The sequence below is a fragment of the Sminthopsis crassicaudata genome, chromosome 3 (assembly GCF_048593235.1).
Source record: "Sminthopsis crassicaudata isolate SCR6 chromosome 3, ASM4859323v1, whole genome shotgun sequence".
NCBI classification, from domain to species: Eukaryota; Metazoa; Chordata; class Mammalia; order Dasyuromorphia; family Dasyuridae; genus Sminthopsis; species Sminthopsis crassicaudata.
Window position 1 is genome coordinate 48,938,790 of NC_133619.1, and position 24,102 is coordinate 48,962,891.

The 24,102-nt window shown below is 34.4% G+C and overlaps 1 protein-coding gene across 1 annotated transcript in view; it reads left to right on the forward strand.

Moving 5' to 3' along the window:
• SLC9A9 (solute carrier family 9 member A9) overlaps positions 1-24,102 on the forward strand; it is a 707,151-nt gene that overhangs the window by 57,916 nt on the left and 625,133 nt on the right. The window contains exons 3-4 of the mRNA XM_074298418.1: positions 11,522-11,599; positions 14,077-14,153. Coding sequence (XP_074154519.1) covers positions 11,522-11,599; positions 14,077-14,153 — 155 coding nt within the window. The remainder of the gene's footprint in view (positions 1-11,521; positions 11,600-14,076; positions 14,154-24,102) is intronic.

Consider the following 24,102-nt stretch of genomic DNA (forward strand, 5'->3'; position numbering starts at 1 on the left):
ATAAAGAAACTCAAGTTCTTGGACAATAATCTGCCCAGAGCCACACATGTAATAAATAGTAAATGGCAGAACTGGAGTTTAAACTAAAGTTCTAGGATTCCAAATCCTGGGCTATTTCTGCCCAACCTTGATACCTCTATAACTAATTCAGTGAGTCTCTGGTTATGAATATGATGTGAGCCCTAAAACATCAGTAGACAGGTTTGATAATAGTAGTGAAGAACCATTTCATGAACAATGTCTTCCTTAGAGTAAACATGAAAGAAGGCTCCCTCTTTAGATGGTGACATTCTCTAAATACATTACACATTGAGATCCGGAATGTGATGAGTTTAGCAGCCTGAACAAGAAAACAAAAACAACTGAATGAAGAAAAAATATATACAGCCCAAATTATACCAGGGCATTGGATGGAGAAACCATTGAGTTAGTCCATCAGGGTATATATCATGGGCAGGCTTTACAGAAAGATAATGAACTGGGTTCATTATTGAATAGGAGAGAAAGAGGAAGGTATTTTTGAATTTAGGCAATTTGCAGTCTTTTCTGATGTTCCAAGCTGCTCTCTGATATAAAAGTCCATCTTTTCAATGGAATTATGGCCTGCTGAAAGTATATTACTGCAAATCATGGAACAAAAAGATTTCTCTATAATCAAAAATACAGTTGTTCAAAGGGCAATAAAGAGTCACATGGTAGATGTAAATAGACAACAATCAATTATTGATATCATCATGAAGAAGTAGCATAAAATATACTATCAGGAATGCTCTTCATCAGATAAAGAAGTAAATCAGTCATAAAGCAAGAGCAAAAATGTACTCTGGGAGCGCTTCCCTCCTAGTCAGAATATTAGACTACCCAAAGAAGGATTTCTAGTATATTGGGTAAATCTTCCATTTACGACAAGACAAAAAAGGCCAGGATAAGTTACTATCTGGACATATGCAGGGAGCCTTATCAATCATATCACAGTTCTGAGAAGTAGAAAATATTCCCATAAAACTGTTTAGTTACAAGCTCTGTACAAATCACTAATAAATTTTGATCAAGCCTGTGTGAATACATGTCTTTAATCAAATGACCTTTTCTGAGGAACTGTGGAGATATATTCAATAAGTCTTTCTCAACTGTCATTCCAGGCTTATGTCACTGTTGGTAATTCCCAAGCTTGCCTTCAACAGTTTTGAAAATGAAAGTGTATGGTAAATTCAGACTTTGTGCAAAGTTTGGTCAGGGGACCAGACATTTCAGGAACCGATATTTCATGCGTTGGAGACATTGAGTTATTAGAAGGAGTCCAGAAGAAATCACTAGAAATAAAAAAAGCTATTAAAAAACAACTGGACCAGTCATTTATTGAAAATGAGGAAAAACATAAAGACTTTGTGAATGTTATATTAATGTATATAAAATATTAAAAGAGCTAGAGGAAGTACTCTAGCATTTTGAGTAGAATATGATGTGGATAAAGGCCATGTAGAATTCTGGGAATCACAATTGACAATAATTATACAACATGAGAAAACATAAGTAGTTTTCTGCTGAAAGAAGGTTCTATTAGGAAATTACTCTGTTTCTATCTCTGTTTCTCTTTCTGTGTGTGTATGTGTGTGTGTGTGTGTGTGTGTGTGTGTGTGTGTGTGTGTTTATATAGCAATTAAACTAGGTCCTCTGGCTTAGGCTGAATAAATAATGAATATTGTTGCAGTCTATTTTCCTTTTTTTTTAATTGAAAACAAAGTCACTTTATTATAAAATTTTTGACAGTATATATGCATGAGTAATTTTTTAAATAAAATTATCCCTTGTAATTATTTTTCCAAATTATCCCCTCCCTCCCTCTATTCCCTCCCCTAGATGACAGGCAATCCCATACATTTTACATGTGTTACAGTATAACCTAGATACATATATGTGTGTAAATCCAATTTTCTTTTTGCACATTAAGTATTAGATTGCGAAGGTATAAGTAACCTGGGTAGATAGACAGTAGTGCTAAATTTACATTCACTTCCCAGTGTTCCTTCTCTGGGTGTAGTTGTTTCTGTCCATCAAGTTGGATTTTCTTTATGTTGAAGATTTCCACTTCCATCAGAATATGTCTTCATACAGCATTGAAGTGGTTAGCGATCTTCTGGTTCTATTAATTTCACTCAGCATCAGTTGATGTAAGTCTCTCCAGGCCTCTCTGTATTCCTCCTGCTGGTCATTTCTTACAGAACAATAATATTCCATAACCTTCATATACCATAATTTACCCAACCATTCTCCAATTGATGGACATCCATTCATTTTCCAGTTTCTAGCCACTACAAAAAGAGCTGCCACAAACATTTTGGCACATAAATGTCTCTTTCCGCTCTTTAGTATTTCTTTGGGATATAAGCCCAATAGCAGCACTGCTGGGTCAAAGGGTATGCACAGTTTGATAACTTTTTGGGCATAATTCCAGATTGCTCTCCAGAATGGCTGGATTTTTTTCACACCTCCACCAACAATGTATCAGTGTCCCAGTTTTCCCACATCCCCTCCAACATTCATCATTATTTGTTCCTGTCATCTTAGCCAATCTGACAGGTGTGTAGTGGTATCTCAGAGTTGTCTTAATTTGCATTTCTCTGATCAATAGTGATTTGGAACACTTTTTCATATGAGTAGATATAATTTCAATTTCATCATCTGAGAATTGTCTGTTCATATCCTTTGACCATTTATCAATTGGAGCAGTCTATTTTCTATTGTAGTTATTTGTAGTCATGTCCTATACCTCACCTCAGCTAGGTGGCACATTGGATAGTAGGTTTGGAATCAGGAAGACTCATATTCCTGAGCTCAGATCCGAACTCAGATATTTACTAGTTGTATGATCCTGGGCAAGTCACTTAACCAAATTTGCATCATTTTTTTCTTCTATAAAATGAGCTGGAGAAAGAAATGGCAAACCACTTCAGCAAGTGGGCTCACAAAGAGTCAACTTGGAAGTTGTAGTAGTGATGGAACAACAACTACTTATCCCTTGCACCTCTCATCATGTAACCCTCCTCACACATACATCCCATTTCTGCTTCGAGGATAGCAAAGTGCTATAATGTTTGCAAAAAAAAAAAAACTTTTGCAAATATTACTTCATTTTATGCATATGACAACGGAGATAAGTGCTATTTTATCTCTATTTTACAGATAAGGAAACTGACGTTAGAAGAGATTAAGTGTTTTGCCATGATCATACAGCATGTGAGTGTCTTGAGACAGGATGTGAACTCAGATCTTTCTGATTCCTGATCCAGCACTCTACCACTCAATGAGAAAGAAGGAATGAATAAAGGAGTGAGAGGAAGCATTGAAAAGTTCAGTACCAAGTGATTGGAACCCAAAGACCAAAACAAGGACCCCTCTTGCTATCAAGAGATCCTTATATTCTGATTTGAGAACAATGGTCTGGGGAGAGTCACTTTTGACTGAAAAGATACAAGGATGGTTAATGGGAACTACTTGAGTAGGACAGGAGTGTCTTAGAGTCAGATCAACAGGCTCAGCTTATTTTAAAATTTTCAATGTGAGCATTTATACCTTAGAAATTATGAGGGTTTGATTTTTGTTGATTGTCTACACTTAAGAAATAATGGAGAAAATGGCAATAATGAGGGATAGACTTAAGTGTGCCCTGCACCCATTATCGCCTCTTCTCTCTCAGAGCTGATTGTTAAACATTTGCCAGCACACTCACAGCACACATCCCTTCCAGGATTAATGGCAGGCTTGATTTGATCACAGTTTCAGAACTGGAAAGCTGGGGGGGGGGGGAGGTTATGGGCAGGAGTGCCAGTTGACTGATGAGAAGATTGCCAAGAGATTGGGGAGTAAAGAAAAGCATGGTTGAGCCTTATTCTGAATGTCAGGCACTGTACTAGGCACCCATGTGGAATGATAAATAGATATAGTCTAACTCTAGGGAGTTAATTGGCAGATGGTTTGCCCTGACTCTCAAGCTAGCAAGTTTCCAAGGCAGTATTTGAATCCAGTCCTTTCTGACTCCAAGCCAAATAGCGGGTGCTGTCTTACATTGCTAATTATAAGTGTTCCATAAACATTTGTTAAAAGAATGAATGAAGATGATTTAGCTCATACTAATCTCCTATCATTAGCAAAGTACATGTGGGAGGTAATCACTTTAAAATGCTGGTTTTTCTAGTTCTCACTCTGTAAAAACTGTAATCCAAATGACTGAAGAAAAATTCAGGTTTCATTGGAAAACTATAGGAGTCAGTGTATCTACAGTCAATTCCCTACCGACCCTGCCATTTTGAGTGACATTGAACAAGTCTCTGATTTCTGCTTTTCTATCTAGAAAATGGGAATAATTATGTTGTCCAGTTGTCTGTCAGAGAAGTTGTCAGGATTAATTCAATGGTGTTTCTAAAGAGGCCTCTTGGAAGGAGTATACCCCATAAGGAACCAGTCTTCCCGTAGCTCTTATGTTCGTGCATGACTTAGTGGTTTGGTAGATCGCTTGTTTTTTTTTCCCAAATAACTCATATTGTGTCACCAGCTGTCTCCATGCTCTTGAGTCAAACAGGATTTTGTATACATTACCTTCTGATGCATTTGAAAATTAGATTTGGTTCATCTCCAGTCTCTTTTTGGAAGTTTGCATATTGCTTATCATCAGTGACCATATGTTTATGCAATTTCCAGCCAAATATTGTTGAATAACTGAGATAATATTTAAAACAGCCTACAGCAGTGTGAGCAGACTGAGACTTTTTTTTATTCCTTATTATTTTCTGCTGTTTTAAAAGCCTCATCCCAATATTTTAAGTTGTTTCCTTTTTGGGATCACAGGGGATGCTTTCAGACTTTCCTCAACCAGGTATTTTACCCCAAACAATAATATCACATAAAACATAAGAGACCATCTTAAAATGAAATTGAGGGGAAAGATTTTAAACGAAATCAAAATGGTGTAGAGTAGTTATTTCATAAAGGCCGAATTCCAAGTGCTATAAAATATGATGATTTCCCTTCTTGACTTGGATTTGACTTTCCTTTTTAAAATGTGACAACATCTGAATTCCTTTGGACTCAAATATGTGACTTTCAGGCCTATATAAAATCTAAACTTAATTTCTAGTCAAAGTTGATGTGAAAGCGCCATCTGGAAGTTGATACAATGGCAAATCCAACCATTTCTGAGAAATTGTCAGGGTTTGGAGTCCCTCCCAGAATCCTGATTTAGTAGTCTCTAAGCTTTCACCAAGTCTGTAAAGAACACAAATCTGTTTTGTTTATACATAGCCTCATTACAATGTGCACCTTTCTCCATTTAGTTTTGCCAGTGTCATCTCACTGTACCAGAAAATCAAATTCCCGATGCCATATTAGCTAGTCTTACTGTATAATGTGTTATTTGGATTAATTGAATTTTTTGGTTAGCTTATTAACCAATTTATAAGATGATATATTTCCTGAATAAAAGTCATAACTGGGAGAAGCCTAAGGGATCATGTAGAATCCAAACTTTTATGGTAAAAAAAATGAAACTTATAGAAATTAATTTACCTTGCCAAGACAAAACAGTTCAGCAATAGGCCTAGAAAAGCCCACAATGTGCGTTATTTCACTCTTTATCTAATATTCCTTTAAAATTTCATCTTTATTAGAATGGCAAATAAAAAGAAACTATTAAATTTCATTCTGACTTTTTAAAGTAACATACTTATTAGACAAGAGAAAAACTAAAAAGAAGGAATTGTGGGTCTGGACAAGTAACAGACTTAATATATAGAACTGGAATAAGAGTCAGTGACACTTAGCAACAAGAGACCAAGATGTCAAAACTAGTTCTAAGAATAGTGGCAGCAGATGGCTCGTTAATTCACCTAAAACCCCCAACCTTCACTATACCTGTTAGTTTTCATGAACTTTTTAAGCTTCCTATTTTTACTTTTGTCACCCTGCTGCTGCTCCCCAGCCTTCCTCATGCCATGTCAAAATATGTACCCTTTCATCTCCTCCTGTTTTTGTGTGTGATTCTAGGAACAGTTATCAAATTGATGGTCTTATTGTGGGGAACAGATTGCCCACCAGTTACAGTTCACTGAACTCACCATCCATCCCTGTAACTTTGCTAATCAAAGCATCTCTTCTTACTCCTGCTTCCTAATGAGTATTGTTTCCCCCCATTGGACTGTATACTCCTTTGGACCAGACACTCTTTTGCTTTTTTGTATTTGTATTTTTTGTATTTTTTTGTGTTTGCATACTCAGCACTTAGCACATTGGCAGTTAGTAAATTCTTAATTTTTTTTATTCATTTTTTCATTATTTATATGGAATTTGAGGAGGTTTTCATTCTTTATCAAAACCATCTTTATATTAATTGAAACCATTAGGGACATGTGTTAAATTTCTAACATATTTTAATGTATAACTTTTTATATTTTAATTTTTATATTTTTGTGGGACTCCTTTGTAAGGGATTTAACATTATGATTCATAAAACATTTTGGAAAATTTGTAAATAAGAATTCCAGGACCTGGGACAAATTCAACTAGTGGATTGAGATAGTTTGGGAATCCCCCAAAATACTGTTGGTGAAGCAAGTATAGTTGATTATTATTGTTAGTTCTGATCTTCTGGCCAAAGAGTACTAGATGGTTAATCGACCTCAATAGGCTGTAGCCATCCTTGCATAGTAGTACAAAATGATGAAGGATTAGAGAGGCATGGAAGACTGGCAAACGGAGAAGTTGGGATTCTGGAAGAAAATCCATATTTATCATGTGCTAATTATCATCACAGCTACCAGATCAAACATCTGTTTTATTAATTAAAAAATACAAAAGTTCTATAACCAAGACTAGATCGTTGAGACATCAAGTACTGAATTATAAACACCAAGAAGAGAGTAGTTTTTTTTTTTTTTAATAAAAAATTTAGTTCCTTCAAGACTGGAAGAATTAGGGAGCCTATTGACACCAAAAAAGATCTAGGCTAGTAAGTATGTACTCTCAATATTTTGTCTTGTCACATATCAAGAAACCTGCCAGAAAATACAAGTAAACTCTCTTTATTACGGTTTAGTCATTCAGAAATCCAAAAAAAAATTCAAAAATCTAAAATCTAAAATATCTATATAGAGTTAATCAAATTCAGTATATATATATATATATATATATATATATATATATATATATATATATAAAGGTCATGCTTTTACATGCTTCAAATGTCCCCTCTCTTCTCTCCAACAATGTCACCCTTCTTACTCCTAGTAAGAAATAGTCAAAAGAAGCCCCAAAAGGCGAAAGATTATGTGCCAGGCTTGTTTAGGAAGCAGTAATCTGGACTGGAGAAAAGGGACAAGAGGGCCCCCAACTTCAGGACTGAGATACATCTGTGAGTCTTTGCCATCTTCACTACCGTGACATTTCCTGGGGCCATGTCACCCTTAGAGATACATTTGCAGAGCAGGATAGAATGAGTTCACCAATGCCCTGAGATATAGGTCAGAAGTGGTTTTTTGAGCAGGATGAGGAATTGAAAATACTGCTTGTTTTACAAATTGTGAAAATTCAGATCCATTAGTCTAGGGAGGAGATTAATTAGAAATATAATAATTTGAAGCAATGAAAAGCAGTATCATAAGAAGAATCATGCTATTCCACTAAGAATACTGGATTTATTATCCAAAAGTTTGTGTTTGAAACTCTATTTTTCTATTTAAGAACTGTTCTACAATGTTTACCTTCTCATTTTACAAGGCTAGTGACAGGTTAAATGACTTGCCCAAGATCACACAGGTAGTAATTATGCATAGTGTGATTTGAGCCCAGGTCTTCTGATTATAATAAATTTAAGATTTATAAAACTCTTTTCTAAAACAAACCAAAAAACCCTCTGTGATATGGGTGGTACCAAATACTATATTACAAATTTTAAAAATGAGAAGACCAAGGCCCAGTTGGAATGAGTTTTCCATCTAAATATTATGACAAATTGGCCCTTCCCACATTAGTTATTATTCTATTATCCTATTAAAAAATAAGCAAACAAACAGAAGAGGAGGAAAGTTAACAGTGGCCTAAAATGAATAATGTATTTTTTTCTTTTTACAAAATTGTCCTGGACCCATATAATAGCAATTTTCATTAATTTTCCTCCCCATGTTTTATTTATTAATTTTTAGTCACATAAAAGGTAGAAATCAGTGAGAATTTGTGGTTGATTTTTTTTTTCTGTCACCACACTACTTGAGCAAATGGCATCTTTTTTTCTAGGCCTCAGTTTACTCATCTATAAAATGAAGGGGATGTCTTAGGTGACCTCTTAGGTAACTTCCATCTCTAAATCTGTGTTCAGAGTTCTTCCTGGAACTCGATCTTATAACGACAAGCTCATGTGTTCACTCTATGAGAGTGCTTGTTAAAGTCATCAGGATTAAGTAGATGGAAACAAAAATATAAATCTCAAAGTATTTCTGAGTTATTTATTGATTTTATAATATCAGAGAATCACAGATTATGATCTGGAAGAAAACTCAGAGACCAGCTAGTCTAATCCCCTTATTGTACAGGTTAAGATTTTATATCACACACACATACATACATGTGTATATGTATATATGTGTAATATGCACATATACATATATATGTGTGAGTGTGTGTGTAAAGAGAGAGACAGAGATGGAAAGAGAATGGAATCATTTTCTCCTGTTATCAAAACAGCCATTTTCCCTCCCCCACTCTCTCCAGACTGTAAGGAGAATTTCACAATCAAGCTCCAGAACTGTGATACTTTGGGGCAGAAGCTAGAAATTTCAGCATATACATATATATAAAAGGACAGAAGGGGAAAGAATGACTTCTCTGGAGAAGCACACAGCCCCACTGCGGCCTTGCATTGCCCAGGGCTTGCAATCCCAAGCAAGTATATGTTTTTGGGCAAGGCAAAGGAAGAATGGGGTCTGGAAAGTAACTCTACTGGTGATTTTATAGACATCATCTCTAATCAACTGAAGTCTGTGTTTAAGTGCTAAAAACTTTGGCAGGGCAGGGGAATAAAGGAGAAGGAAGAACCAAAAAAATATCAAAACTAGTTCACATCCTTAGTCTGTATACAACAGAGCTAAGAAGATATATTGAAAAATATTCAAAACATAGATTATGATTAACATCTAGCCTGTGTTATATAAACCCAATACCTGGCATATATAACAAGCAGTCATTTATTAAGCATTTGTAGTGTATCATCTACCTATTCAATCTATCTTTCTATCTGTCCATCTCTGTTTCTGTCTTTGTCTCTCTGTCTCTTCTATCTCTCTATGTCTCTCTCTCTCTCTCTCTGTCTCTATTTCTATGTTTCTCTTATCGTCTCTTTGTCTCTCTGACACACTCTCTCTTTTCTCTCTCTCCCTCTGTGTCTGTCTCTCTGTCTCTCGCTCTGTCTCTATCTCTATCTCCCTATTTCTCTCTGTCTCTATTTCTGTCTCTCTGTCTCTCACTGTCTCTGTCTCTATCTCCATCTCTGCATCAATTCTGTCTCTCTCTCACTGTTTCTTTGTGTCTCTCTCCCCTCCCTGTCTCTCTCGCTCCCCCTTGCTCCTTTTCTCTCTATCTCTGTTATCTGTCTCTCTCTTTCACACTCTATCTCTGTCTATCTACATCTCTCTTGTTTTTTTCTGGCAGTGCAGCGTATAATAGAGTGCTAAACCTTGGCGTCAGGAAAAATAGGCTTGAATCCAGGCTCTGACATTCACTAGCTGTGGGATTAAATCCCTTAACCCCAAAGAGTCTCAGCTTCTTCACCTATAAAATGGAGATAATAATACTCTCCGGACTTGCTTTCTAAAATCGTTCTAAAGAAAAAGTATTACAAACCCTAAAAAGCTACCTAAATGTAAAGAATAGTGATCCTTATAAATAAAATAGACATTCAAAAGGGAAGAGGAATTATTGTAAAGACTGGAGTAATTAGAAAATAGCTTCATACAAGAGATAAGTCTTGAAGGTGTCAGGATTCACTTAAGAAGGGGTGGAGAACCAAAAGAGAACAATTAAATATGAGAAAACAGAACGTTTGGGAGGGAAGGGAGAAGCAAAAGTATTAGGTTTAACAAAGGCATTGTTGTAGGAATGACAGTGACATTTTCACAAGACTGTGAAAAGCCTCTTCTTAGAGAAAAAAAAAAAAGACATTTATAACATTTGAGTAGGAAATTATGGAAGCTTAGTGTCTCTAGAGAGGGTATCTGTAGCATTACTTCTCTTAGAGAATAGGGGCCTACTCTATAATTTTAGTTCATACCTCCTTTGCAGGGCTTCATCATATTTATAGTTTTGTGGGGGTATTGTTTGTTTGCTTTGTTTTATTTTGTTTGATTTAATCAGCTCCCCCAGTCATTTTTTGACAACTCCCTCACTCCCCTGTTACTTCACATACCTGTCTGCATTTCTACCTAGTACTTTGTGGGGACCTTCTCCAGTTTTGTGACCCACCCCAATAAGTCTATTTAATCCCTGATCTGGGCCTTCCCCTCTTGTCTGTCCTGTCTTAATATCACCAAGTTCTATGACAGACACAGATACTTAGGGTGTCAGGTCACACAATTTTGGTTTTCCCATTATTTTAAAATAAATAACAATAACAATGGGAAAAATCATAGAACATAAATGACTCAACAGTTAATTTTTTTACATTCAAATATGTGTTCCAATTCTTCTCGAAAGGCTGATAGCACAGAAAGTTAAAGATACCCTGTAGTAACTGTCATTGTCAAAAATGAGTATGGGCAAGTTCATATGTCAATTTGATATTTTAATCTTTGGAATAGAGTTATCTACTATAACAAAAAAGAAGACCAACGGCAAACTGTAATAATTCTCCAAAAGTGACATTTGAGGGATAGGGATCTTCACAGGGAATTCAAAGATGAGGAAATGCTTTCTCTCAATGATATTTGTCACTTGGTGTTCTGAGAGAATTGCCTTGAACACTTCAGGATTTAAGTGATGTACTCAGGATCAGAGAGCCAATATATGTCAAAGCTGTAACTTGAACTTGACTTCCTGGTCCTTCGGCCAATTCTCTGTTCACTATGCCTTGATGTCTCTCTGATGGTGGGGGAATTTTTAAGAACAATCTTCTGACCAGAAAGTGCCTTGATGGAGTGTCAAATTCCTTTGTTGTGAAAAAAAGAAAGAGAAAGAACAACTCAGAATAAAAAGGAAGGCGTCTTTTTGTTGGCCATGTACCCTGAGGTTTCTTTTTAGGTTTTAAAGATGGTTGGATACCTTTCACATTTGAAATCTTGTCTTCAAACAAACCTTTGTTCTTACATATTTAAGTCTGAATTTCCTTTTCCATTTTTGGCTTTTGCTAATGATATAGTGCAATGAAATGAATATTCCCCAGTCCTTGAAAGCCCAAATGGCTATAAAACTGAACTCAGAGCATGAGTTCCATGGCCCAAAGCTGCATCTTTTTAACTTATCCTCTCTCTATCTTTCCTGGCAGATGACATTTGATCCAGAAATCTTCTTCAATGTTTTATTACCCCCAATTATCTTTCATGCTGGATATAGTTTAAAGAAGGTAAGTTCGAGTGATATATCTCTTTCTACCTTCTTCCCCCCATAGAAAAATCTAATGACATGATCTAGTCAGACAATTCTACTTTAAATAAGAGACAAAATGTAGAAACTTTTTGCTCATAAATGTATTTATCTCATTTATTTATGGTTAAGAACAAACCTTTGTTCTTACATATTTAAGTCTGAATTTCCTTTTCTATTTTTGGCTTTTGCTAATGATATAATGCAATGAAATGAATATTCCCTAGTCCTTGAAAGCCCCAAATGGCTATAAAACTGAACTCAGAGCATGAGTTCCATGTGATTCTTAACCTGAACATTAAAAACATTTTTGTTAACTATATTTCAATATGTTTAATTCCCTTAGCAATCCTATAAAATTTATTTTATGCATTTTAAAAACATCATTCTATGGACATTTTCAACAATAAAGTGATTCAGGTAAAGTCCAATGGATGTGTGATGGAGAGAATCATCTGCATCCCAGAAAGTGGACTATGAGGGCTGAATGTGGATCACAACATAGTATTTTCACTTTCATTGTTGTTTGCTTGCTTTTTTCTTTCTCTTTTTTCCCTTTTTGATCTGATTTTTCTTGTATAGCATGATAAATGTGGGAATATATATAAAAGAATTGCATATATTTATCATATATTGGATTACTTGTCGTTTGGGGGAAGAGAGAAGGGAGGGAAAAATTTGGAACACAAAGTTTTTTGAGGGTGAATGTTGAAACCTATCTTTGCATGTATTTTGAAAATAAAAAGCTATTATTTAAAAATAAAATATAAATATTTTATAATATATCATATGATCAAATAAAAATTAAATATAAAAAATTTTAAAAATATATAATTCTGTGACTTTGCCCTACTCCATGGCATAGAAAGGTAAAGATGCCCCTGTATTAGATTATCATTGCCATAAACAATCATAGATAACTCCAGTGAGCATAAATTCTGGCAAAGTGATCCAAGCTAGAAAGGTGTTACATATGGACCCAGCTTCTCTATTTCTTATCCAACCACAAGACAGGCTAAGTCAGGAGAGGCTAATCACCAGGTTGGCTTCAGGCTTGGCCATGGAAACTCTTCGAGAACATTCATTAAGTTGCAGTGAGTTTATGATCTGTATCAGAGGAGGAAAGTGCCCATCATAGGCCCTCAAGTGTTGAAGTAAAAATGTCTTTGGGACAATCTCATATCCCAGATTTTTACTTTTCTTTAAGTAATAGCAGCTAGCATTCATATAGTGATTTAAAGTTTGCAAAGTACTTTTCACATATTATGTCATTTATTCTTATAAGGTTCCTACAAGATAGTTACTTTAAGTTTTATTATTTCCAAGTTACAGAAATAAACACAGAAAATCACAGTTTCAATAACTTGTTCAAGACCATACAGCCAATAAATAGCCAAGAAGAAATTCAAACTCTATTTATTCTAAAACCAGTATTTTTTCTATCACATCACATCACATCACCTTGGAGATTATTGATACCGCTTGAATGCCTAATTTCCTTTTATTTATTTTTTCAATAGCATTTATTTTTCCAAATACTATGCAAAGGTAGTTTTCAATATTCACCTATAAAAAGTTCTGCATTCTAAATTTCTTTCTCTCTCCTCCTAACACCAAAATAATAAACAGTCCAATGTAGGTTAAACATATGCAGGTCTTGAATTCCTAATTTTAAGGTCCAATAATTCTGATAGTGAAAATTTTTAATAAATCACCAATGATTTGTTCATTAAAAAACTTAATAGGAACAAGTACAAATGTCAATTAGTATTAGGAATACAAATCTAGAGCCTTCTAGGTTGGCATTTCTGTATATCACGGTTTAATCATTCAAGCAAAGTATTATTTTTTAAAAACCATTCAGTTCATTGTTATCCTATTTTCCCTCCTTCCTGCTTCCTTTGCCCTCTTCTTAACTTATTCAGAAGTATTTAGCAGGAGGGAAAATGATAAAGGAAAAAAGTAGCTCTATTATAAAGCTTCTTAAACTGTATGTAACAATACCATATGAGGTCTTGTAACTAAATGTGGGAGTTGCAAAATTATAATTGATTATCAGTAAATGTTTTATTTGCATATCTACTTTACATACCTGTATACCTTAGATCATGTAAAAATTTCTTAAGTGAAAAGAAGTCATGAGTAGAAAAAGTTTAAGAAAATCTACACAAGAATCAAAGCACTTGAATTCAAATTCCTCCTTTAACAGTTACTTGAAAGATCTTTGGCAGGTCGTTTTCTCCCTCAGTAAGTTTCCTAATCTGTAAATTGAAGATGGAGAACTAAATAGTCTCTGACATCCTTTTCTCCAAAAGTCATCACTGTACAAAATGAAATGTGTCTTGGTTTAAAATTTTGAAATTGTGATCAAATTCTTATGGGCCTTTTTTTTCTCTATGAAATTTCTACTCATTCCAATCATTATTCACTATCTTTCTTATGCTATTTGTTTTCCAGAGGCATTTTTTCCGAAATTTGGGATCAATTTTAACATATGCTTTTTTGGGAACTGCAATTTCCTGTATTGTTATTGGGTAAGTAAAGCCTCAAGCGTAGAATGCTGGCTGATACTCATTGTTGATACTGTGTTGAAAGATGTACTGTTACATTGACTGAAGGCATAGAAATCACCTGGATTTATTGAAATGGCGTGTCTTCAATATTTTAAACTTTGTAATCATTTTCAGCAATATTCAGCCACATAAACAATAATTGGTTTTTAGATGGATATATGTAATCTCTGTTATTCACAAGTTTTCTTTATAAAACTTTGTGGGTTAACTTTAACAAGAGAGTAAAAATATTCTATTTATTTGCACATTCTCTTCTGAACTCTATTTTCCTGTAAATTCATTTGAATTCATTGCTGTTGAGGTAATTATTTCTATAATGATAATTGTGTATTTTTTCTGATTTTGCTTTCTTCATTTTGCTTGTTTAGGAGAATTTTAAAACATTTGCCATTTCTTACTATATGATAATGTTCCATTATGTTCATATCTTACAATTTGTTGAATTATTTCTTAGTCATGAGAAACATAGGCTATTTCAATTTTTTCTTTTTCTTTTACAAATAATGCTTCTATTTTTCTACTACAAATAATGCTTCTTTATTTTTGTACAAATAGGTCTTCTTTTCCTGCCTATAACTCTCTTAGGTTACTCGAGTATGTGGTCACTAAGTTAAAACACATGAAATTGTGTAGTTTTTATTCTAAAAGTGCCTTCCAAAAATATCACAATAAGCCATAGCTTAACTAATAATTGATTTCCACAATTCCATCAGTCTATTCTACCATTTAAAAATTATCTTTGTTAGTTAACATATGAAAATGGTATTTTAGGATTGTTTAAACATATTTTCCTCAGGTTATTAAAATAGAACAGTTTTTTGAGGGTTAAATATTGATGAATCATGTTTCTAATTTAGATAACTATCTTTTTTTTTCAATTTAGGCATTTATCTATTGGAAAATGGATTTTAATCTTATAAATTCATTTCCTTATAGATTTTGTATGTTAGATTTTTAATATAAATATTTACTTTAAGCATAAATGTTTATGGCAAACTTTTAATCTTTTTCTCTCTTATTCTGTATGCATTATTTTGTTTTGTGAAACTTTTTACATTTATATTTTCAAATACTTTAGTTCCTTACTTTTATTCTATTTGTCGAACAGGTAAGAATTTTCTTCCTCTGCACAACTAGTATAAACATATTCACTTTTCTTCTTTTTTTAATAACTAAAATATTTAAATTCTTTATCTATGTGGAATTTATGATGGTGTATCATGCAAAATGTAGAAGTAACATTTGTTTCTAAGGTTACTTCTATCTTTAAATCTATGATCTTATGATTTAATAAGATTTGTGGGTTTTTTGACGTGTTGCTCTAACATTTTGTCTAATTATGTTTTATACTTTACTAAAACAAACATAGTGTTTTATGATGGCAGTTGAACAATAGTGTCATAGATTTATCGAAAAGTTAAACATTTATTAAATTTTGGAGATACACACAAAACCACAAAGCCTGATTTGCCCCCAAGGCATTTACATTCCAATTGAAGAACATAACTCTGATTTAGACTAGGGAAAATCTTCGAATTAGGTATACAATCTCTCATATTCCTTAGTTGTAATACTTGCCTATCTAATCTATAACATTAACTTTGATAATATTTTCAATCAGAAAATTTGAGATTGATTAATAAGTTTCTCTTTCATTTGATAAAACCCCTCGAAACTCTTGTCAATGTACTCTTCCAAATAAATTTTAACAATTTTACTCTACTATCCCTTCCTGCCTCCCTTTCAGAAATCTACTTAATATAACAAATACTGTTTTTGAAAAAAAATAAAGAGAATAAAATAAGTAAAACTGATGAAAAAATCTGAAAATATGTGTCATATTTGTAGTTCTCTCCTTTCTGCAAAGGGATCAGTTGGCAGTCTTGTTACATATATATATATATATATATATATATATATATATATATATATTTTTTTTTTTTTTTTTCTTTTGAGCCAGATTTGTTTTTTATAATTTTGAAATTCTCATTATTGCATATATGTATGTGTGTTCTCTCATTTACATTGTTGTTGCCATTGTATATATGGTTTTCTTGGTTCTGCTCACTTTACTCTTAATCAGCTTGTACAGATTTTCCCATGTTTCTATGTGTTATCCCATTTATCATTTCTAATAACAATAATGTTTCATTACATTCATGTACTACAATTTGTTTATCCATTCCACCTTTTAATAGGTATTTGCTAAATTCTCAGTTCTTTGCAATCACTAAAAGTGGTGCTGTTCAGTATTTTGGTGTATATTCTTATCAAATGCCTCCATGGGGGTATGATTTCGTAATGGAATCTGTGGGTCAAAGAATATGGACATTTTACTAACTTTTTGTATAGTTCCAAATCACTTTCTAAAAATGGTTGGATTGATTCACAGTACCACCAATAATGTACCAGTGTTCATCTCTTTCCCACAACTCATTCAACAACTGATTATTCTTGTTATTTGTTATCATTGTGTAACTTCTCATTCCTCGTCAGCTGAAAACTTTTAATAGAAAAATGAGGTGAAAAAATTTAGTATCGTGAAAATTCCTAGAATGACATGTTTTTTGGTTTATGCACTAGAAATTCTTGAACTGTTATATGACTATTGTGTGAACAAGATAAGCAGCCATATAACTCTGTCCACTGAGCCATCTAGCTACCTCCAGTGAGTCCCAGTTACTTTTATTCAAATATTTCCTTTATATACTTCATACACATTTATTAAACTCCTGGCATGTGCCAGGTAATATGCTAGGTATTAGGGATATATGGACTTAAGAAACTTACGTTCTATTCAGGTAATGTGTTTACATAGATAAGTAAGAACAAGATAATTTGAGGAGGGAGTGAGTGTTCATTTCTTAGGAGTATCAGGAAAGGGTAGGGGGCTGGAAACTGAGCAGAGCTCAGTAGGAACTTAGGATTCTAAAAGGTCAAAGAGGACCATGACTTCAGAGAGGCGATACCATGCCATGCAAGTGAATTGCATTTAAGTACAAGGTTACCTGCCTCACCTTCCCCTCCAGAGCCATCTGGGTCCGGTGGCCAGATAGAGATCAGAATTACTGGAAGTGGCCCTGAATGAAATGGGAGACCTTACTCTTTTTAAGCTAAGTCTTCAACAGGTCTCAGTAATTAAGTCTAGGTATCAATTGAGGCAATAAGACAAGGAGTAAGAAGTAGAAGGCTGAATTTGAGGCACAGTTGTCACATGTTGGAGATAATTCTCCTTTTCTTAGACTAGATGGGCTCTTTTATCTCCGAATCCATGAGCCCATGAATCTAATGGTTGGCAGGCTGGATTTAGTCTGTATAGTAAGCTGGAAAGTTACCAAAAATAAAAATCATAGTTCTCTTATCCTTAGGAATTCAGAATCTGGAGGAAGAAAAGATATATATTATAGCAATGCCATATGCAAAAAGGGCTTATGCATTTTTGGGGGGATGAAAGGAAGCTGTAAAGAAATTAAATTATCCAAGGTTCCAGTAGCTTAAGGGAGATAAGATGATTCAAGAATGGATTCATCCAAGGACTGAATCTTGAACAGAAAATTAATGGATAAGGACATCCTTCCTTCAGGACATTATATGCAGTTTGTATAGCCTTTGTCCTGATTAGGAAACAGCAAGTAAATTTCTTGCCTAGAAAGCCACATTCATGGATGTCATGCAGAAAAGAGATGAATTTATTCTTCTTGGCTTGAGAGAGGAAACCTTATAGCAACGGGAGAAACTTGTAAAGAGGAAAACAAAAGTTTCCAATAATTGTTGCTGTTATTGTTCAGCTGTTTCAATCATGTCCAACTCTTTATCTGATCCTATTTGAGGTTTTTTGGCAAATTTTTACTGGAATGGTTTGCTATTTCCTTCTCCAGCTCATTATATGGGTGAGGAAATTGAAGTAAATGGGTTAAGTGATTTGCTCAGGGTCACACAGTTACTAAGTGTCTCAAGAAGTCTTTCTGACTTCATGTCTGTTGCTCTATCTACTGTATCCACTTGGCAATTAGAGCTGACCTAAAATGGGACAGAGTACCTCAAAAAGCAGGTGTACCTCCTCACTTGAGCTCTGAAATTGATGGCTGAATGATGACTTACCAGTTCTGTGGTGGGGGATATGATTTGGACCATATGGTCTTTGATGGCCTTGAAATTTTGTGCTTCATATAAAACAAGACAAGAACAGGTGGGAATGTTGACTATCATAAGACCTTAAAGGCTGGGATCAAAAGTTTTGATTTAGTGTAAGAAGCAATTGCCAAGAATTGTAGAATTCAGAAAAGGGCTCTGATATAAAAGAAACTCAGTAATAAATTTGGCTTAGTTTTGACCTTAATTATTTCCATCTCCATGAATAAATGATGGATTTTTCTAAGCAAGAGCTATGGCTGGCCATGCAGCTGAGCAACCATAGATGGATATGTCCATTTTTATGAATTGTCAGTGGTGTTTGGATAATCTTACATTGTTTCAGTAACCAGATGTACCCAACTTTTTGTTAATACAGCATGAACAGATTTAACTGGGAGTTTATTTGACCACATTCTTTTTATAGAAACAAGAAAATCTTTAAAAGATCAGCTATTTCTGAAGTTGCTTCTGATTATATTTGTTCCATTCTTGATTATCAAACAATTTTTCTTGTATATTTGGAAACTATATTTCATCTTTTTGATCCTTTGGGAGTTTGCTTCATTTTTTATTAATAATTTTAATACTCTAAATCTCCAGCAACTCATGTAACACGGTTAGATAATAAGGGAAATTGGCATAATGCTGACTATCAGCATGTTTATCTTCTTGAAAGAAAAAATAGCCGTGCAAGAAATGTTTCTTATTTCTTGGGCAATAAAAGCAGCATTCTTCCTGCCTTAATTCTAATGAGGAGTTACAAACAAATGCCAAATTTTAAAATTGGGAAAACATTTTCGAAGAATGAAAATGTCTAAGCATAAAGAACTGCATAAAGAGGCAGGTAATTTATATGCTACACATTTAATTTCCCATAGGACCTTGCAGCTAGTTAGTCTCTACAGTATATTTATGGAGCAAAACATGTCCTTCTTTGGAGTCTGTTTCTTTAGCTTCACTTAGCTAGGTGAAACAGTGGATAGATCACCAGCCTTAGAATCAGAAGGATCTGAATTCAGAACTGGCCTCAGAAACTTACTGTGTGACCCTGAGCAAATCACTTAACCCTGTTTGTCTCAATTTCCTTATCTGTAAAATGACCTATAGAAGGAAATGGCCAAGGGCTCCAGTATCCAAGAAAATCCCAAATAGGGTCATGAAGATATAGATCTGGAAAATAACTGAATAACAAATGAAGCAATATCAGAATTAACAATTGCCCTCTCATCATATCCTAACTTCTTAGAATGAGAGAGAGAAATAACTTACCCTTCACCCACCCAAGCTTTAAGTGGGTTTTAAAATGGGAGTAGAAATTAGAAACAAGAGAATTCCATGTATGGAGGATGGGCATTGCAAACTTTAAGGGCTACCAATTGGGAAGGAAAGAGAAAAGTATGGACAGGTATTTACCTAAATCACCTCTGGGAGTAATATCTTCAGTGTCTTTTGATGAATTTCAAATTATTGAGAATGTCTTTGGTGAACTTTAAATTTTGAACAAAAATTCTGATTTATAAAATCTGAAAAAAAGAAAGATGTTTGTGTGTTTATTGATAGATAGATAGATATGAATACAAAATCCACCGTATTGTGGTTCTGGACAGCTTTCAGGGAGATTTCAGATGTAGGGGGAGACATGCCCTCTCAGAGGAGGACATTCTTCACTCACGCCTCTTGAATGGAGAAACCTCTTGTTCAGTCTTCCAGTATCAGTCTGGCCTCCTATCAATGCCAGGGACCATGACTTGCTCTTCTGACTTTGCACTGTTTGGCAACTTTTCCAAATACCAGCTTACAATTGGTTTTACAGGAAAGCACATGCTTTGTCCTCTTGCTGGTTTGCAGATAAAACATCAAAATTACTAGCCAGTTGAAGGTAGATAGCAGGCTAAATAACACAGAATTTCTGGAGGAGAAGTACTTTTTGTTTTCAACATAAGGTATGAAACTCAGACTGTGTTAGAATAGAATTCCACTGGGGAGCAGAAGGGAGGTACAAAACAAGGGATACTGGCACAAGGCCACTGCTGGGGGGAAGAGCTCAACCTAACCTGCCACATGGGAAACTCCTAATTTTAATTAATTCTTTTTGATAACAAGGTATTAAGATCTATTGTTTCTATGCTGCTGAAGTCCCATTAAATTAAATTCTGAATCTTGGGGCAAAGCCTAGCATGACTTTGATGCCCCCAGTCCCATGTAAATTCCCCCAATTAAACATAAAATTGAAAACAGACATTGTTTCATTTTAATTCCCAAATTTAGCAGAGTGCCTGGCATATAATTAACATTTATTACCCACTTGCTGCTCATTCTCTGGGACTGTGTGCTTTATAGAGTATGTATCTGGAAGCATGTATTTATATGAATTGTCACAGTTCATGTAATTTTATGTAGAATTGCCAAGAAAAGATGAATTCACCAAATAAGACTTGCTTCTATTGTTTATATCAATTCCTCAGAAATGTAGGTGCTGTCATTGATTCTGAGTTTTTCCAATATATGTAAGAGTATTGTAGGGCAGAGCCAGTCTTATCAGCGTTTCTAAGTTAATTCTCATGGAATTCTGGAATTCTTCATTTCACCCTTTTCTAATCTATCTTTTCCCTCTCCTTCATATATTTCTTCCCTCACATCTCTTAACTATAGCCTTAGTCATTCAGTCCAACAAAAGGCATTTATTTAATCCTTGCTGTATCTCATGTATTGTGTTAAGCATTAAAAATACAAATACAAGCATAAAGAAAAACAATCTCGCCCCTCAAGAAACCGACATTCTTAGTTGGGGAACACAAGACACATAAATAAGGACATAGAGAAATGGGAGATAAAAGTACCTGGAATTTAATCATGGTGGAGAAAGTCTACAGAAATGGGTATCTTTCTTAAATGGAGGTTCTCAAAGAGAGAGAATGCAGGGGTGGATAGTGCAACTAATATGTGAATTCAAGAATTGTAAAGAGCTTCCTGGAGAATTATAACAAATGGACAGCCTAAAGAGGAATGGTCCAGGTCCGTCCTGCCTTGGCAGACTAAAGACCCAGGTTATAATAGTGTAGAAGGCTCATGGAGTTCTAAGCATCATTGATGTATTCTGATTTGAGACAATAACAGATATCTCTGGTGTCAGAAAAAAAAAGAGTGATGATTTAAATACATAGATGTATATATATGTGTATATATACATATATATGCATATATCTAAATTTTAAAGTATAGTCTGAACCAGAGATCTTTTTTGTATACAGATCTATGTATGTGCCAGAATGCACCAGAGCCTATTTCCAGAAAAAAGAGAAAGAAATAAAGTTTATGGAGAACCAAAGCAAAAGGTGTGATTAATGGAAGTTCCACAGGCCTCAGAGATGCCACTTTGAGGAGGAAGAAGAAAACCATCAATACTGTAGCCATCTGGGCCACACTCACACATCTATTGCTTCCACACTTGCCTGCTCATGCCTTAAGATGTCAGGATACAATGGATGAGAGAGATCCTGAAAGAAATGATAAAAAAGCAAGCACAGCAATAACTCTTACCCCCAAAGAGGAAATGTAGCAGGTCATGTACAAAAAGAAGATATTTCTTGTTTGAGGATTCTGGGGAAAGAAAAAAAATCAATATATATTATAAGTAATATAAGAAAAGCATTGCATCTAACATGATAGAAGAACCTGTTAAAGCTGAATTTGTGCAAGAAGCTCTCATTCATATGGAATTTATATTAAGCATTATAACTACATTATGAAATTTATCTTTCAGGTTTTGTTGATTTCTTTTGTTTTGACAACACAGTTATATCTCAATATCACCCAATTTGTTTCCTTGAACAAAGAAAAAAATTAAGCAATACTAATAGACACTAACATTGCCTTGTAGTTAACATTCCACAAGCATTGACTTTAATCACCCTCATGAGAAGATCAAAGTATGTTTTATCATCCTTTCTCTGGGACCAAGATTAGCTGTTATAATTAATCAGAGTTTTTCATATTTAGTGTTGTTTTTGTTTACAATCTTGTAATCACTATGTATGTCTTTCTCCTGGTTCTACTTACTTTGCTCTGTATCTATTCACGCAAATCTTTCTTTGTTTCTCTGGATTCCTTATTCCATTTTCCCAATACAAAGCAGTATTTCACTATATTCACTATTTTTCAAATTAATAGGTATTCTTTTCCCTTCTACTTCTTCCTCCAATTGAGAGAAAAACTTGTAAAACAAATATGCATACTCAAGCAAAATAAATTATTGTTGACCATTTCCAAAAATGTGTATCATTTAGTATAGTCAGTCCATTACCCTTTTGTTCAGGAGGTAGGTAACATTCTTCATCATTGGTCTTCTGGAATAATGGTGGATTATTGTATTGATCAGACTTTTTACATTCATCTCACAACCACTTTTTAAAATATTACTATTTGATATTTATTTTAAAAGGAAACCCCCAAATCTCAAAATTATTGTTTCCTCTTGGGGCCCCTTGCACCCAAGTCACAATGTTGCTCATTATGAACCATTTGTTCAAGACTTTGACAGGAAATATGATAGGGGACCTGTGCCAGCTGACATACAAAAGGCCATTCAATCACTATAAAAAACCCTCACAAGGCCACACAGATCATGCGATTAAAAGAAAAAGAATTAGGGATAAAAAAATCCCAGAATGAAAGTTGTCAGCTCCTGATATAGAGTGACAGAAAGTTCTATTCTGAGCATAGAACCCCATTGAACTGAGGTAGCTATCCTGTCCCAGCAATAAGAGCACAGGCTTTTCTTCATGTAATCACAGATTTAATCTCTAAAAGCCATCCCAACCCAATCATTAATTTTATGCATGGGGAACTTTTGGGATTTGAACCCAATTCCTCTGATTCACTCTCTCACAACACCAGATATAATGAGGCAGGGACTGATAAAACCAATTTAAAGACAAAAACCCCATTGGGGCCATTGCTAGGTTTACCAGAGCTCTAGATCAGAATTTCTTAAACTTTTTCAACTCATGATCCCTTTTTGCCCTAGGAATTTTTATGTGACCCTCAGTATATAAAATAGATACACAAATCAAACATTTACTGATAATAAATCATAATTTTTCATTCCCACACTCAATTACAAAACCCTATATGGTGTCATGACACATAGTTTAAGAATCTGGGTTCTAGAACTTTGAGGGAATCAGTGCTTTTCTCAGCTATATAGCACATTCGAGGATCAATTGCTCCAGGTTTCCCTATTTGTCCTGCTAAGTTGAGGACTTTACTACAGTAGGTTCTTTTCTAGCATTTGGGATCAATTTTAAAATGTGTTTTTTGGGGAAGTACAATTTCCTGTATTGTTATTGGGGAGTACTGTTCCTCAATAGGTGATGTACATGCAACTCAAGGGAAAAGCTAGGAAATCTTAAAACTAGATGCTCATACATTTAGAAGAGGAATAACCTGAGAGATCATCTGACTCCAGAGTCACAATTTGAGTCCAGGTCCTTTGGCTTTGTTCCTTTCTATTGTATCACTGGGGCCACCAGGTATCTCTCTACTACTCAAATGAAATACATTCTTTTTTAAACTATTTATTATTATTATAGCTTTTTATTGACAAAACATGTGAATGGGTAATTTTTAAACACTGACCCTTGCAAAAATTTCCATTCCAGCTTTTCCCCTTCACCTCCTCCCCTAGGTGGCAGGTAGTCTCATACATGTTAAATATATTAAAGTTTATGTTAAATACAATATATGTATACATATTTATACAGTTATCTTGCTGCAC